We start from the raw sequence: 17,584 nt of genomic DNA on the forward strand, positions 1-17,584 counted from the left end.
CTGTCAGGGTTGGTGTGATAATGCTCCCAAAATGTGAGATTTTCAGCTGTTCCTGAGGAGGCTGCCTTGACACAACACCTGCCTGGTCATTCCCGAGTCCAGCATAGACCAGGTTGTCAGAGCAAGAGCCCAGGCACTGCAAGCTTTCATTTATGCAAATTACATTAAACTTCCAAGCTTAAAATAGCATTGAATTTATAATGTAAATAAATCAACATTTCTTGTGGATTTGTTAGGGCAGGAGTATTTGCTTCAGGCATACAGCTGACCTTTCACTTTCCTGTTCCATTTCAGGAGGTGCATACCTGAGCCTGCCTGCATGAAATCAGTCGAGATAACATGTTTCTTGGCAGGTGTTGCAATTCCAGTTTGCCAGTGGCTAAATTTGGTATTTATTTTTATTTTTCTAACAGTTCTTAATAGATAATTCTCATGACAGAGGAAAAATATTTGTCTGGTCCAGTATCTCTGTCTTCAGGATGGAAGTATTATTTTTAAAAGGTGATGAATCAAACAGTGAGGGGACATTTTGGTTGTTTTAAAGTGTTTTATTTAACTTGAGCACAAAGCTCCCTGCTGTCCTTTATGGTCTGTGGGCAACAGAACATCCCTCCACAACCCTGAGCCTGCTACTGCAGGAGCATTTCAGGGAAGGAGGATGAACCAGGTAACAAAGAAGATGACCTGCCCTACATCTGGCTTTTAAAATGAGCTCTGTCTGGGATTAGTATCCTCGGGCTGCAGCTGGGATTAACTTTGTAGGTAGGAATTGTGAGATGCTAAAACCTGGTCTCCACGCCAGTCCTACACACATTCACGCAGTGTAGAAATGTTTTGGTTTCTCTTGCCTGCCCCTTTGCTCCAACACACAATGCATATAATCTGATTCTCTGAATGAACCTTTGTTTGGGGAAATACTGTTAGTTTTGGCTCTTGGAGAGCTGAGCTGACAGGCCCAGCTCCCCAGCAAAACAGATTGGAGATGACAAAACAAACTAAAACCACGCCTTTAAAAAAAAATGCTGGTGAGAAGCCAGAAAGTTCCTTTCTGTGTTGCTGAAAAAACTAATCTATTTAGCTACTGTGCTATCAAGTCTGGGTTTTGTCCTCTACTTAAATTAAGAGCCTCATTGCCATTACCTGTAATTAAAGTAAAATTATTACCCTAGCTCAAAAAACTGCATGATTGTGTACAGGAAGGAACTGGGGGGAAGCACAGAGGAAGTGGGTTTTGAGGCTGGAGCTAATAAGGCAAAAAAAAGTTGTTTTAACACAAGGGCAGGGGGAATCCATTACCTAAACAGGAAAGCAAAGGACATTTCTGTAGCTTGTTCCCGTAAACTGAATTGACAGAATTCAGATTTGAAAGCAATAATTTGTTTACAGCCGTAGCACATTGGATTCCAGTGATCTGTAGAAGTGATTCCTGCAGACATGCAGTAGCTGCTTTCCAGCCTATCTGCTGGGCTTGCTGGGAATACATATTTGGGCAGCAGGGCAGGCCTGTGGAATCTAAACCACAGTGCTTGGAGGTTTGTGTTTAAATTCCATGTACCATAGATCTTGGCCAGGTGCTCACTGCGGAGAAGAGAAAAAACAACACACTCCTGAGCTAGGGAGCCAAATGTAGCCAGAGATTTTCCTTGTCCCTGCATATCAAAAAAGTGAAAGATGAGAGGGTGGAAATAAGGGGTTTATGTGCAAAGCTCAGTGGTACATTTAAAAAAAAATAAAAAAATCCATGTCCTATTTCTACTGTGTTACTCACACGCTTTGTAGCCATGGACATGTAATTCACTCTCTCCTTATTTTAAGCAGGAGATCCTGCATTCCATCCTCAGAAGGTATTTTAAAAAACTTCTTACTTGCTGCAGCCTTTAGTTCACTAAAATCCCAGGATCACTTCCCAGCTGCAATTCCTGCTCAGCGACTTTTACGCGTCATGGTGTGGAGAATGAACTTAAATTTTTCTGAACAGGAAAAAGGGATTTTTCAGGCTGATGCTTACAGCAAAGTCTTCCCTATTGCCTTCTGTTAGAAAAGCATTTAAACATAAGGCTGTGGTACCGTTGTAAGCATTTCTGAGGGAGATAAAAAAATGGAGAACTGCTGGGGAAGTTGAATCAGAACCAGCTGAATAAAGCATTTGAGCTGTGTAAAACACATAAGCTCTACCATGCTATACCATATAGTTTCCATTTAATCAACATGTATTCAAACTACCTGTTAAGTGGAGGATATATGGAATTTATGTTAATATTTTCAAGTCTGTTCCTCTGCCCCTTCAGTGCTCTTTGTAGAAACCAGTTTCATAAAATGCTGGCATTTCTTAATGCTAATAAGTAATGAAAAATCCCTAAATTTCTTCTGGGTTTGCATGCAGATGAATGTCCCTTTCTGCCCAAATCCAGAGGGTGCTTGTGTCATGTGGATTTATGCTGACTGAAGTCCATCTTAAAATCCTCTGATTAAGGGAGGAGAACAGGGGATTCTTCTGTTGTGAGTCATCTCATCTCAGAGCTTGATCCTGCTTCTACAGATGTCAGAAGGAGTTTCGCATTGATTTTATTAATTGAATGTTGTTTCAGTGCTAGGGAGGGCTACTGGTTTAAATTTTGCAGCAGTGAATGGCATCTCATGTGTGTTAAGAAAGACACATGCCTTTGCCTTGTGTCTACCGTGGCCAAAGCATCCCTAAAGTATTCTGTGAGATCATTTACTGAGTGTTACTAACGTAGAACAAAACAATGAGATTCTCAGAGACAAAACTTTGCTTGTAAATGGACCCTGTCAGGGTACTGTTAGAATACTGACCTGCTCCCTAATTATATTTCAGTTGATTGAAGAAAAATTTAGAAATCAAGGATGTTGAAGGGAATCAGGTCACACTCTCACAGTGGATGTGTGTTTCTTGTACTGCTGCAAATTTTGTGATGTTCGAAGTTTTGTAATTATTTTAAAACACAGCTGCTTTCACTGGAGTTTTAGAAATGGAGAGTTGTGAGAGATCAGTGCTGTGTTGTCTGTTGGCCTACTTGGATCTCAGCTGTCTGAGGTGTAGTTCCTGAGCTGGGAAAATGCATGTAGAAAACCTTGGGAATGGGCTGCAGCCTCTCTTGGTGTGTCCAGGACTCGCAGGGGGAAGTGGCAGCCTCGGGTGCCTGCAGCCTCTCCTGTGACAGCCCCGCGACTCCTCCAAAGCACGCTGGGGCCGCTGCGTCCAAGGGGATTTCCAGCTCTCTTGGCTGTTGAGCTGAAGCTCTTTTGGCTGGTTTCCTGTGATCAAATCACTTGATGAGGACAATCAGACTCGGGAGGTGGAGATTTCTACATGGGAGACCGAGCTGAGCTGCTGGAACGCATTGCAAGTCACCCATCAGATGGTTTCCAGCTGCTTTGATTTGATCTGTGTGTGATGGTGAGGAGAACATGAAAGTCACCTGTAAGCAATTCTTCCAGCATTGCTTACATGAGCTGAGCTTCCTGCAGGGGATGCACCCAGGAGCCTGGCTCCCTGTGCTGCTCAGCTTGGGCACTCTGTGCAGCACCAGCATTCCCACCAGCTGTGGGTGCAGCTGTCCTGGCTTGTACCATGCACTGTTGGGTCCAGTTCTCCCTTGGGATGTTCTCCTGCTCCCCTTGTTGGGAGCAGCATCCCTGCAGAGCTGCAGCAGCTGTTGGAGAGGGGGCCAGACCAGGGCTGTGCTCTTGGGCTGTGCTGCAGGTACGTGGTGACCATCCACCTGTTGGGAAGTTGCTCCACATTTGCTGTAGGAGTTGGCGTGGTCTTACAGAACTGGCAGGAGCAGCAGCCAGATGGTCTCTCCAGTTGTTTGGGTTTTTTCCTTGTTGTTGTTTTGCTGCTTTAAAATCTGGAGATTGCTTTCAGTTAGGCAGCTGCTCTCCGTCACAGTGCTGTTCAAAGTAATTGACTTTCCATTGACTTTGGAATTTAGAATAGTGTCTAAATATTGTTGTCAGCTTCATGCTGATTCCTCTCCACTGAGGATGGAGTCGTTTCACTTATGACCTCAAGCTGGACTTGTGTTTTGCTCCCATGGGAACTAAAAATAATAATTATTTTAAGAATAGGTTCTTAATCACTTCCTTCTTTTGATGTACTAGTCTTGTTTAGCATTTTCTAAGAATGTAATTGAAAATATTTTAAACTATTTGTGTTTTAATTTCAGTTTTAATTAGCTCTTTGAAGATGCAAGGAGTGTACCAGACTTGATTACAGTTCCTTTTAGTCTTTTTATAGAAGAGCATTTGCTCTTGTTATTCTGAGTGCAGATTATTAGAGTTTTGTTGCTTTGGCAAACTGTCGAGTCACACAGAGCTGTGAAGAGATGAACATTAAGTTGACAGATTTCTTAGTCAAAGGCATGTGGGCACTTTGTCAGTGCTGGTGATGCATCAGCACATTAATCTCCTGTCTCCAAACTGTTAATGTACAGATGAGAAACAGGAAAAGATGGGCTTTAGTCTGGGTTTGGAAGGGAGTATAAGGAATGCAGTGGTTCTGAGGCAGAGCTGGCTGTGCAGTGAGCACCAAAGGTGTTGGGATAGTTTGCAGTGATGGGAGAAATATTAAATAGGTGGAGATCCACTCTGCCCTGACACATGGCTGGGTAACAGTGAGATGAACTAGTTGAAGATCTTGCTATTATCTAAAAGTCTTGAAATTTAAAAGTGAAGTTTTGGGAGTTGTGTTTCAAAGAGTGGCGTATGGATGCACTACTGAAGAGAAATAATCCAGAAGGATTTCCTAAATATCTGTGACCATACAGAGGCTGATGGTTCTGAGTATCTTAAAGCCCAGTGACAGCACAAGTACATTAACAATGATTTTTCTATTTCTTGACATGGTTTGCTCTCACTCCCAGTCAGTGAAGTTGCTTGCTCCAGCAAGTCTGCATGTCTTGGGGATGCTCATGTTCTATTTTGTGTACCAAATTTTGTTTATACTTTATTTTTATCTAGCACCAGTGTCCAAAGGCTGCAGCAGAGCCTTGTAGCATAGTCCAGTGTACAGCCTAACCCCCAAAGGGGCAGTTGGGCATGGAGAGGGCTCACAACTTGATCACTTGCCTGTTCTCTTGCTGCTGGGAATTATCCTTTTAGTGCAGTTCATACCTGATCTCTGCATCTGCTTCCTTGTGCATACAAGAATATTGCAGTTTATTTTTAAAGAGGACAAGGAGGAAAAACAAAAAATATTAAAGAATATTAAAGAGGACAAGGAGGAAAAACAAAATCAGGCAGCAGCTCATCTACTGATACATTGCTACAACCTGTTGCCACAACTGACATTTTATATAGTAGTAAAATTGAAAGAGCAGAGATGATTTTCATTACCTATCTCTTGGCTGAAGCCTGGCATTTGCTCTCTGTTACTGTCAGAGTTGTGGTGTCAGCAAGGAAGGAAAGAAATGGTGAGGCAAATACGTGAAAAAATGTTAGTTTAATATCCTGTTATTAGCAGCTCTGGCATTCTGGCTGCTTTTATTTAGGCTGAGGACTTTTTACTTGTTTTTAGTCTTGCAAGTTTTATTAAAAGGTTTCTTTAAAAAGAGCTGCTGTTGGGAGGTTTCCCAGACCAAATAGGAAAGGGGGAATTATCAGTTCTCCACCCTCAGGCTCTATGCATGGGCTTTGCTGAGCCAAGGGAAGTGCCTTGCTCTTCTGTAGGATGTACTTCCTATTTGCACAGCGATTTTAGAGCTTAAGTGTGAAATGAGCTTTTAAGGATAAATAATCCCTCTCTGAGTTCATTTGTACTGAATGTGTGAGGCAAATGGTCTGTGCCAGGGCACTGTCTGTGCTGGTACATCCAGTGCCACTGCAGTTCATGGCAGAGACCTTTCCTGACTGACCACTTGCTCAGGGGATCTCTGAGAGGGCAGAGTGTGTGTAGGTGACATTGCTCCTGCCACTCCTTCGTGTCCATCACCCCTTGACCTGATGCTCGTAGTGTGTCAAGGTGAACCTGTTTCCTTTGTTGTTGTGTGGGTTGCAGTTGGTATTGCTGGTCCAATTCCCTCATAGTGAGGTTTCACAAACAGCACAGGAGACATAAACTTGGAAGACGTGGGGCTAAAACCCCCCCAAAACAAGACAGAAAATCTGGGATAGGCACAGTTCCTATACTTTAATCTCTGGCTTGAAATTTACTGTGTTACAAGTATTTCCTACTTCCTCTGCCCTGTCAGTAGTATGGATTAATGATTCATGAAGGTGTGTTTTAAGGGCTGGGTAGTTTGTGTTTATAAAGTGCTTACTAGAGTCCCTGCTGCTTCTTCCTTTTTCCTTCCACTTCCACCTCCCAGGAGCATTCATGCATAAACCATTTCTTTTTTCAGCCTTGCCTTTCCACAGAGAAGAGTTACTAGCCTGTTGGTACTCCTTTGTGCCCAGCTCTGATTACCAGCAGTGTAGAGTTGGTGGATTTTTTTTGTATTTTTTTCATGGTCCAGAACTGGCATTTCATTCCTCCTTTCCAGTGTTACCAGCCTGGAAAATTGTATGGAACTGTATCTGACTAAACATACAGAAGCCTCTTAATTGTAAATAATCTCAGTCCCAGTTGGTAGCAGCTCATAGGTGGGAATTAGAAAAGGTGAGATACTGGCAAAGAGAAAAGTGTGGGTGAAATTAATTTAATTCCTGTTGATATTCTTGAGACCAGTTGGGACAGTTGTTAGTTCTTACGGAGGACACATGAAGACTGGATTCATCTCTGGCTCCTGCTTTAGTGAGCTGTGGACAGTAAAAGTTGTGACTGGCCAAGCACGGCTTCATCTGTTGACAGTTCTGCTGGTTTAGGGGGATGCTTTGTCTCGAAAGGGAGGGAGAGAGAAAAACTGAAAGCAGAATGATTTGTTGTCTGTTTTGTTGCAGCGGAAGGTTGGTTTCACCAAAATGGAAAAATTTTAAGGGATTGAAGCTTCAGTGGAGAGATAAAATCCGTCTCAATAACGCCATCTGGAGGGCCTGGTACATGCAGTGTAAGTACCGTGCTGGGGACGGGTCTTCCCTGAGACATGGGTGAGAGCGAGAGAATTGAAATTATTGTCTAGTGAAAAGCTCGGGGATCTGCTCAAGGTCTGATGTTCCAGAGGCAATGCCCTTGGATCAGGGCTTTCGTTGGATCAGGGCTTTCCTGGATGTGCTGAGTGCTCCAAGCACAGCCCGAGATCTCCCTGTTTTGTCTTGTTCATCGGGAAGGAATCCTGGCTAGGCTCCCTGTGACACCTTGCCACCGAAGTGACAGCTCTGCGGGCCCTGCACATGCTCAGCACTTGCCTTGCCGTTGTTGTTTCAGACCTGGAGAAGCGCAAGAACCCCGTGTGCCACTTTGTGACCCCTCTGGACGGCTCCGTGGACGTCGACGAGCACCGGCGGCCAGAGGTGTGTGAAACCCTGGGAACAGCCCAGTGAGCTCTGCAGTTTGTAACAGGATTTTCTGGTCTGCTGGGAACAAGGGCAGCGTAGCCAATCTGTGTTCTGATTTTATTTAGAAGGAACCATTAAAAGCAAAGTGAACCAGGTTTTGCGAGTTTATCACATGAGGATGATCAAGGTGCAAGCAGAAAGGACATTTGTTATCTGTGTAACTTATGTTAATGTTGTAGTTTAATGAATCATAAATCACAGAAGTACTATTTGAATAGTTAAGGTTTTGACAGCCACTGCTGTCTTCTGACTGGAAGTCGGTGGGAAATCAGAGTGATGACTATTTTCAGGACTGAATCTAAGTGACCCTGAGAGAGTTTTCTGTTTTTTATGTAATTGGAGAGGTGTGGTTTCAAGAGAACAAGCAATTTCTTTTTCTCTGTCGAGGTAGTTTCACAGACAGATCAAATATGAGTTTGTGTTCTTTCATTTTTGTGCTCCTGTAAACATAAATGAAAACTAACATCTGCCCTCTGGCTCCTTGCAGAAAACCAGTGAGGCCCTTGATGTGGCAATATGTGGCTCTCTCTATACTGCATAACTCTAGAGTAATTTATAACTCAGAGGAGTTCCAGATGAGTTTGTGGAACTGTCTCAGGTTTTTGAAAGAACAGTGTTGATGTTTGTGTTGAAAGTGACCCTCGAACACAAAGTTAAGGCTCTCATTAGTCTGCTCTCCCCAACTTACACACTGCTCTGTGTGATACATTGAAGACCCATATCGTGTGATCCTTTTGTTGCCATCAGTGTGTGGCCTGCAAGGTCCCCCCTGAGCTGGACATCAGATTTCTATTGCTTTGTGTCATTCGTAGCAGCTTTTGCTTATGTGTGTGTCTGTGCATGTGGCCTTGTGAAATTCACAGGATATTGTGTGCTTTATACATTATATTTCAGTAAATTAATTTTAAAGGTGGTTTTTTTTTTGCCATTTCTTAACTCTTAGTTATGGTTGAGCTGCTGTGGGAGATGCTGACAGTGCAGTCAGACGTCACCTCGTGTTTGGTTTTTGTGGGAAAGATGAAGTTAGTACTGTCAGATTTGCTCTGTGATAGCTGAACTCTGGGGCAGTGTGGGCTGCTGATACATGAGCTCAAACAGAATTAGCATGCTTTCTTTTGCATTTTTTATGCCTGAATATTTGCTTGGAAATGTATTGAATATTCAGCCCTTGTGTGATTCCGTGTAATTCATGGTATGTGTTTGTGTTCTCAGGCCATTGCAACAGAAGGGAAATACTGGAAACGAAGAATTGAAATAGTCATTAGGGAATACCACAAGTGGAGAACATACTTCAAGAAAAGGGTCTGTTGGTTTACATAGTGAAAGTAGTTTCCTTGAGCTTGATCAGTGTGTTGTTGCTTTTTGAGTTTTTCTATCACTTTTTCTCGCATGCAAGAGTACTTAAAACAGATGATAAGCTGGTACAGACATGCTCATCTGATTAGTTCCACTTAACTAAAAATTATTGTGCTGGGACTGATTGTGCATGATTGGGTCTTAAAAGTTTTGCAAAATCAGGTCTTCCACTGGCACATACAGGACCTATTCTGACTTCACCATCTGTTCTCCTTTTGCAGTTACAGAAGCACAAAGATGAAGATCTTTCAAGTTTGGTCAGGGTAGGTAACACCACTGAGAAGTGGCAACATTTATGCTTGTACAACCCACAGTAGATAACCAAGCTGTAACGTGCAGTAGCTTGCTTTGATTACAATCTAAAGACAAGCAGCTTGCTTAAGCCTTAATTAAGGTTAGAAACCTTAATGTCCTGTGCCTCGGAGAGCAATGTGAGATTTGTAGCTTGAATTGGATGGAGGAGAGGTTGAATGTAAAGTGCTGTGACAGAAGAAATGGGAATCAGCATTGCATGCCCAGAGAGATCAGTCTCTTTGAGGGCTGGCACATGATTTCATCTTGTTACGGAGTTGTAACTGGCACTGCTGCTTTGCTTGTGTAACTGGATCTGTGAAGATGTGGGAGCTGTGTTGTGCAGATCTTCCTGCTGTGCCCACAGCTCAGGCAGATAATATGCCAGGATCCTATAAAAGGACAAAATGGTTAAAGGAACAGTGGTATCACCATTTAGTATTTCCCCTTAAACTATCAAACCTACTTTGGGTATATAAACCGATGATCAGAAGCACTGTTCTGCTGTTTTTGTAAGGCAGTGCAGTTTAACTGAGCCTGTAGTGAGGGATGGGTAAGCCAAGTCACATTGTGTTGTATTTTTCATGGGCAAAGAGTATCTTGTGCAAACTCAGTACAATTGCACTTCACTGTGAGTCAGGGTTTCAGATACATCTCACAAGACAGGAGTTGTTTTTTGCATTCTTGCTAGTCATGTTATTTTTAATCTTTATTCAAACCAAGGGATTGTTAAACTGGATGTGAAAATACTTGTGTAATCAATCAAACAAGGAAGTGTTGTTATTTGTCTTATGTCCTTCTAGTCAATATCTGGGTTTTGGGCAAAAATCTTTCCCAGAGTGTTGTGGTATTTCAGTGAGCTGAAGTTGCTGGTGTATCAGAAACACCATTGAAGTGTTTCAGTCCATTTGATGGCTCCTCAAAGAGAGGTTCTTTCTTTAAAAATGTGAAAAACGAGGGTTGCTTTTATAGATAGGCACCAGACTGCTTTGGCATTCTAGGCAGCCTGACCTCTCCTCCTTTCCTTTGACAGGATGATGATGTGGTTCTCTGGCAAAAAAGAAGATATGGCAGAGAAACCCCTGTCCCCATGGAGGAAGGCAGCCTCTTGGATGCAGACATGCTCATGTCCGAGTTCACCGACACCCTGTTCTCCACGCTCTCTTCACATCAGCTGGTTTCCTGGCCAAATTCCAGGGACATAGGTATTTGTTGGCTGTAGCTGTGTTGCAGTGAGAACCCCTACAAAAACTCTGGTTTGTTGCTTTGCAGCTCTTGTAGTCTTGCCTAAGAAATCTATCTTATATTGCTGATACACATGAAAACAGGTCAGGGAATGTAGCTGTCTTATGATTCTGTAGGTTATAGAATCCCACTTAATGATCCAAATTTAATTTCTGTCTTAACTTATGTGCTGCTCCCAGCTTTGCCCCCTAATGTTGCTCTGAATAAATCTTTAATGAGCAGCATTTACTTTATCAGTGGTGAAGGCATTGTTATTTATCTCAAAGCATAGTTGTATGTGTATTTTTAAGGGAGTGCCTGTGTATTTTTGTTTGGCTTTGTTGGGTACAACCAGTGCAAGTTTCATCTGTACAAACAGTCCTAAGAGCTTTTCAACTGTCTGGAGGCTCTGACTGTCTGATGGGACAGCACATGTCCACTATTCACCATCCTTGCTGCAGTGATGTCTGAGCAACTCCAGAGCAGCCATGGTTTACATGAATTGTACTCAAGGCAGATGAAATGGGTGATGGTTTACTTTAAAATACTCTGTTATGAGCTGTGGTGGATCAGGCTGTGCTTTCCAGCAAGGTTGTGTGTAGTGCAGCTCAATTAGCCCTCAGGTTTCACCTCTTCCAATTTGGTAATTGAAAGTTTCATTCCCCAGTGGCTTTGATACCTGGACTGTGCTGTAGCTCTGAAGAGAAGCAGATGCTCAGTTCCTTTCAGCAGCAGTTTTTCTGTAACATCTTGGCCAAGCCTGGCTGTGGAGTGTTTTATTCCTGCTGCTGTTATTATGTGAGTGATGGGAAGTTAATCTAATCTGCCTCCTGAATTTTGCAGGACACTTAGGAAATGCTGACATGATTCAACCAGGGCTTATTCCTCTCCAGCCAAATTTTGATTTTATGGATACTTTTGAGCCTTTTCAGGGTAAGAATCATATATAGAGTTCATTAATTTCTTAAATATTGCAGTGATTTATGAACTAGTTTTTTTAAAAAAAGTTTTAAGTGTTACAAGCATCTAAAGTTTCCCCATTTCACACTTCTTAGTGATGAAGACATTTAACATTTTGTTAGTCTTTGAATGTTTTATGACACTGTCAAGAATTCCATACAACACTAAACTACTGCTGACAACTTTGATGGTTATGGATCTTCATAGAAGTAAAGAATCATATCTATTTGCTGGCTCTGCAAGCAGTCTGCATCAGATAACTGTACTTTGTGGGACTCACTGAGGATCAGCTCTTGGCTGTCTGTGTGTAGATGAACCTTTAATAGGACTGATTTTTGCATTGTCCCAGTTTGCATGAAAATTGAAGGAGTCAGCCCCAAAGAGATCAGTTCCTCTGGAAGACAGCAATCCACTGCTCAGTCAGCAGCAGTTGTATGAAGTAAAAAGATCATGGTTTCATTATTTGCTAAATAATGCTGATATTCCTGTGAATTTTAGGATCTAGCAATGCTGTATCTTAAGTATGAAAAGTAGAAAATTAATAGGTGGCTTTTCATATTTCAGAATTATTCACGCCCAGTCGCTCCAGTAATTATTTCCCTTCCGTGTCTGCTGTCAGCTCAGCTACCACAGACAGCAGCAGCCACTCTTCCCAGGTAAGAGGGGTTTCAAACAGAAGGCTCTGACATGAGCCATGTCCTCTCAGGAGGAGTTCAGCCATGTCTGAGTCAGTGACATTTCCTTGTCTCTCAGTCTCCTGTCCTGCCGTCGGGTTCGTTGCCCAGCACGCTTCCAGCAGGGAACATCAGTGATGGACTGATTCCTTCCTCAGTACCTGCTCCTGTCATTCCTGACGTCGTTGCTGACCAGTGTTCCAGCATTAGAAGTGGGGGATCTTTCATCCAGCCGGCAGACTTCCCTCCTGACTCGTCTCTCAGCGGGCCACAAACTTTTATGTCAGTGTTCCAGACGCCCCTGCCGCTGCTGCAGCCCACGAGCGCCCAGCAGCCGTCCCCGCTGCCCGCGGTGCCGCTCAGCTCCAGCCTGAGCCCCGCGCCCGCCGCCTTCGCCGCTCCAGAAACCCCCAAGTTCGGCCTCTGTGAGTCCTCGGTCATCACTCACACGGCTTCTGCCACGCTGACCCACAACGCCCCTGCCACCACCTTCAGCCAGAGCCAGAGCCAGAGCCTGGTCCTGGCCACGCAGCAGCCGGGGGCAGGAGTGCCTTGTAACCTGGCCTTCCAGACTGCTGTTGTGCAGGGGCAGCCCCGGCCCCAGCTGCAGTCCCAGCTGACATTTGCACTCCCCAAACCTGTTCCTCTGGCCAGTGCTGGGACAAGGCCCAAACAGTCACAAAAAATAGTGCCTGCTCCGAAGCTTGAAACAGTGTCCTTAGTGGTAAAGAATGCCTTCATCACCCCAGGTGAGGAGCGCTGCGGGAGGATGGTTTTGTTTTCTGAGTGGGACTACCAGGAGGAAAAGACCTTTTTGCTTTTCTTGCTTTACATGATAAGTTAAAATAGAGCTTCTGAGTGTGTCCACGGAACCCTTGAATCCACTGTCTGAATGCAGTGGCTGCACTGTTCAGTGGGATGCCCTGGACTGCTGCAAGGATTAGAAGCAGTTTGGTTGAGTGTGAAAAGCTGACCTGCAAAAGGGGGTCTCTTTTTGTATCATCTGTGATGGGCTGTGTAGCTGCATCAGCTCTGTGCTCCTGCCCCATAGAAGCCCTGGATTTAGGAGTGCTGCTGTTGTGATTAACTGCCCCTCAGAGCACTCAGCCACAGTGGAGGAGGAGGTTCTCCTGAGGGAGCTGGAGATCTTTGTCTCAAGCAGTCTAGAGACCCTCGAGATGCTTTAAGTCAGGAGTGGGTGTCAGGTCAGAGTAGAACACATGGGACTTCCACACTGGGTGGGATTTGGAGCCACTGGCACTGCACAAGGCAAAGAATGAAGATAAGGAGCAAGAGTTGCTTGAGGTGGTTCTTGTAGGAAAGCTCAAGGCTGGAGCAGGACAGGCAGAACGCTCTTCTTGGGATTATTGCAGTCTGTTTTTTGACTTGCGCTGGCTGGGGGCCAAGTGACTTCAGCCACTTGAAATGTGCAACAATAATTCAAGAAAAAGCCTGCCTGGGGGAGTAATGTTAAACAGGCTTTACTAGGGAGTAGGTGTGTCTGCCAGGGCCTGACAGTGAGAGACCCACAAAAGAGAAAAATCACTGTTCAAGAGAAGAACAGACCCAAGATGGAATTCTAGGATGTCACTGGGATCGATTTGGTCCTTGATTAATAGCATGAGGGTGTTAATGGCAGTGCTCCTATCTACAGTGCATTATAAACCAGCAGTCCATGTACCTTCAGCGTCAAGACATGCATTTCTCACCTAGTAGAAATTGTAGGAAACTCATTTTCAGAAAGCATTTGCTCCTGCTTTTCTCAGGGCTTCCTGGGTTCTTCCTCACCCCATATATTACTTTCCCAGTGGTTCACTGTTTACCTCTAGACCATCACAACCAGTAGCTTTGTTTCTCATCTAGATTAGTGGCATGTATTTGGGGATCATGGTGTTCCTAAACTACTAGGACATCAAGCTCAGGTGACAAATCCAAGAATTTATATAAATACTAGAGCTTTATTTTTGGAAACAGAATAAACATCAGTACTTGTAACTGAGACATTTATGCCTGTAATTTGTGTTCAGGACAAACAAATCATCTCCTGACTGTAAAGCAAATTATGTTATATCTTGTGTTAAAACTGTTCTGTGGTATAAGGACCCAAAAATCTGTACAGATTGTCTCATCAGGTGCAAGACTTCACTGCTATCACCACTTCATGATAAATGTGCTGATTTGGAGAGGAAAGTCTGCAAAAGATGCATATGTAGGACAGAAACATAAATCATGTAAAGCGACTTCTAAATATTGTTGCTGGTTGCTGCAGGTCCCCACATGTGGAAGTCAGAAGGGCCAAGCCTGTGCAGCAGCATTAATGCACTGGTAAGAGTAGGCTCTTGAGGTCAATACAGATGTCATAAGTCCAGCTGAACGTCAGTGAACAGTGGAAAGGTTGTGATTCCAGCTTTAGATGTGGGAATGCTCAAGAATGAACTCCCTGTGTCAGTGACAGAGCCATGCAAGGGCTGGCACAAGGTTTGTGCAATCCACAGGCCTCTCTTATGGAGGCTGTGCAGAAACTCCAGTTGAGTCAAAACACAGTTGTCAGGCACAGGTGACACTGTCAGGGAGGGGACACTGGATAACCCTGCACTGTCTCCCTGTCCTGCTGTGTGTGTCCTTCAGGGTCCTAATGCTGAACTGCAGAGGGGCAGCTTGGCAGGGCCTGAGCTCTGCTGACACTTCTCCTGCATCATGACTTTATTTGTACAAAGGAGAGCTGAACCAGTGCAGCCAAGAGTGAAGCCAAATATGTTTGGTACAGTTTTGTCAAAACCCAGACAGAAGCTGTGTTTGTCAAATCTTTGCTTGATTCTTCCCTTAGTGACAGTTTAGGATGGTCAGTCATTTTCTGTTGAGACTGGGCAAGAACAATGTCAGCATGAATGCTGTGGTAGTAACTGCACATCTGCATTGGTTACATGGAGATCTTCACAGATTCATGTGGAGACATTTGCTGCTATTCAGAATTACCTCTAGCTGCCCAAAACTCTAGAACTTTTGGTTCTTTAGCATATTTTGTGAAATTTTGATGCTGATTCCCAATCCCATTTGGTTGTCTTGTGGTTGTGTGTCATCTAAAGCAGCTGTAAAACCAGACAGTGAAAGAAGCTGGTAGGCTGAAGTGCTGAGGGAAAGGATTTAAGATACATGTACAAGAAAGCATGAGTATTGAGTCATTGACCCTTCCTGGAGCAGCAGAGCAAGCCTGAGACCCCAAAGTGTGGATGGAAGAGGAGAGCTGAAGATGGTCCTCCTCCTGTCAAACCTGGCTCTGACAGAATGAATACACTTTGTATCTCCCTGAACTACTACATATCTCTGTAAACTCACTGTGAAACAGTGACAGTGATGCTGGAAAACTCAGAAATAGCTGGAGTGTTCAAGTCCTTTTTACTGAATTAAAGGGGTTGAGATTATTGGAAGACTGGTGGCATTTTATACTGCAGTGAAACAGTACCAAATGAAAACCCACTGATCCATGCCCATGTTTAATGACAAGTTATTTCGTACAAAATAATTTCCATCTTTTTCTTTGTATCATTAACTATTCTAACTGAATTGTGTTCTTCAGCTGCCTTTCAGGGACAGTCCAGAGCTGTGATTGTAACTCCAGCACCTTTAAAAAGAGAGGGGATTTTGACGCCAGCCACGTCTCAGTCTAATGTTGCAATTGCACCAGCTGGAATTGTCAGAGTAAGGAGAAGAAAAAAAAATTATACATTTGTTTTCTAGGCCTGTTATTTGCAAGTAGTCAGAGCCATAGTGTGCTCAGGTGGGTAACGAGTCCAGTAAATAATCTGTTACCCAAAGTATGCATTTGTGCATTCAGCATTATGTTTGCTTGTTTTTAATGTAGCCACTTCATGGGCTTGGAAGCACTTTATAGTCTTGATAGGCTCTGTCTCACACAACAGTAAGATTCCAAGGAGCCTGTATTCACAGTGCTGTGGATGGGGATGGTTTGTGCTTTAACTGTGGAGAAGCTGGAAGGAGCCCAGGGAGCTCACCTTTCCACTGCCATAATGGAAAACATGCCTTGGGTGTGTGAGTGGCTTTCCCCCGTGTTGTGTGCAGGAAGATGGAGATAGATTTTGGTATATTATGCTGTTGATGTGTTGTAATACTGCTTTAAGTTACGAAAGGATACTGGTCTCCTGCCAGAAGCCTGACTTTGGTGCCTGCCAATTCCTTATATATTAGCCCTTGTTTCATGTCATCAGATTGTTAATCATATAATTGTATTAATTTGCTAATTTTAGTGAAAGGCAAGGTAACAAATCTCTCTTTCTCTCTTTCTCTTTCTTAATCTCTTCCCCCACTTTGTCCTTTCTCTCATCCCTTCTCTCCCACTGCCCCTCCTGCTCTCTCTTTCTCTCTGTTTTCCTCTGTGCTGTTTCTGTGCTGTTCCCAGGCTCCCGGGGTGACGGAGTTCCGTAGTAACATTCTGGTTGGTCCAGCACAGCGAGCACCAAGTAGTCAACAAAGCCAGTCCACAGTCTCACATCTCTTTCCTCCTAGTGTAGTCCAAGATGTGTTGGTGAAAGGAGAGCACATCCCTTCCCACTGTAGCAGTTCACAAGTTCCCTCACCTACACCTAGTAAGTTAGAAAGCTGGAAGCGTTCTCTGCCCTGCACATGGAAGTGTGTTTCTGTTGGCTAGGCAGGTGTAAGTGGGCCTTGAGGATCCCTAGTTAATTTTTGAAGGAAAAGCTTTTCAGGCCCTTCTACCCCACAGCTTCAGTTGCATCCAGTAGTTTCCAATTCTTGTCTTAAATGACTGTGCAGCATCCCCACAAACTGTGATTTTGTGCTTCTTGTAAGTGGTTCCTTTCTAAAAGGATGTGCTGTCATAGTCACCAAGGAATGAAAGGCATCTGTGTAGGAAGTGCTGAATAGGTTTGTTGTTCAGTGTCATAGCTCTGATTTTGACTGGAGGATCTCAGACACAATCCTTGTAGGTAAGTGCAAAGACTCCTTTTGCATGTGCATTGATGGAGTGTTCCCTGGGCTGGTTCTGGTGGTAAATGGCTTGTAAGTGTCACCAGGCCTTTAGAGACAAATGGGGGAGCCCAGCAGGACAACGGAGTCACAGCCTGTGCATCCAACATGCCTTTGCTGAAATGTGTGTGTGAAAGGACTATTACATCTTGCTATTCAGGATGTATCATGTGACCTGATATCCTAAGCTTTCCCAGCAGTCCTGATGTTTTCTAGCATGTGGTTGCTGCATCAAACAGAGTAATTTGGTTGCCGACTGCATTTCAGTTCATTTCTTAGTAGAAACTTCTCAGCAGTTATATTTGCTACAGAAAGTTGTTTGTTTATGTGTCTTGTGTTTTTTCCTTTCTGAAGGCCGGGACTGTCAGAATTCAGGCCAGGCTTCCCCCTGCACCTCTGAGCAGAGCCCCAGTCCACAATCTCCTCAGAACAGCTGCTCAGGAAAACCTGCCACTGACCCTGCTGTGGCTGCACTTAAGGTGTGTGTCCTTTCCTTTGAGGGGCTTTTCTTTGCCTTCATAGCTACTTTTCTTTCCTGATGTCTGAGCACAGCTAGAGAAAGTTCTGCTTCAGGACAGCAGCATATTTGCATGTCGGGCTTAGCTTGCTGCTGCATCTGT

General features: G+C 43.9%; 1 protein-coding gene across 2 annotated transcripts in view; it reads left to right on the top strand.

Moving 5' to 3' along the window:
• LOC121338800 (MLX interacting protein) overlaps positions 1 to 17,584 on the top strand; it is a 44,600-nt gene that overhangs the window by 15,669 nt on the left and 11,347 nt on the right. The window contains exons 2-12 of one of the 2 annotated variants that reach the window (XM_041410045.1): positions 6,901 to 7,007; positions 7,325 to 7,410; positions 8,668 to 8,757; positions 9,033 to 9,074; positions 10,136 to 10,307; positions 11,170 to 11,259; positions 11,851 to 11,942; positions 12,040 to 12,709; positions 15,538 to 15,659; positions 16,378 to 16,564; positions 17,319 to 17,443. In XM_041410045.1, coding sequence (XP_041265979.1) covers positions 6,901 to 7,007; positions 7,325 to 7,410; positions 8,668 to 8,757; positions 9,033 to 9,074; positions 10,136 to 10,307; positions 11,170 to 11,259; positions 11,851 to 11,942; positions 12,040 to 12,709; positions 15,538 to 15,659; positions 16,378 to 16,564; positions 17,319 to 17,443 — 1,783 coding nt within the window. The remainder of the gene's footprint in view (positions 1 to 6,900; positions 7,008 to 7,324; positions 7,411 to 8,667; positions 8,758 to 9,032; positions 9,075 to 10,135; positions 10,308 to 11,169; positions 11,260 to 11,850; positions 11,943 to 12,039; positions 12,710 to 15,537; positions 15,660 to 16,377; positions 16,565 to 17,318; positions 17,444 to 17,584) is intronic. The other variant, XM_041410046.1, reaches the window with a different exon arrangement.

Source organism: Onychostruthus taczanowskii, unplaced genomic scaffold, assembly GCF_017590055.1.
Source record: "Onychostruthus taczanowskii isolate IOZ18803 unplaced genomic scaffold, ASM1759005v1 scaffold32, whole genome shotgun sequence".
NCBI classification, from domain to species: Eukaryota; Metazoa; Chordata; class Aves; order Passeriformes; family Passeridae; genus Onychostruthus; species Onychostruthus taczanowskii.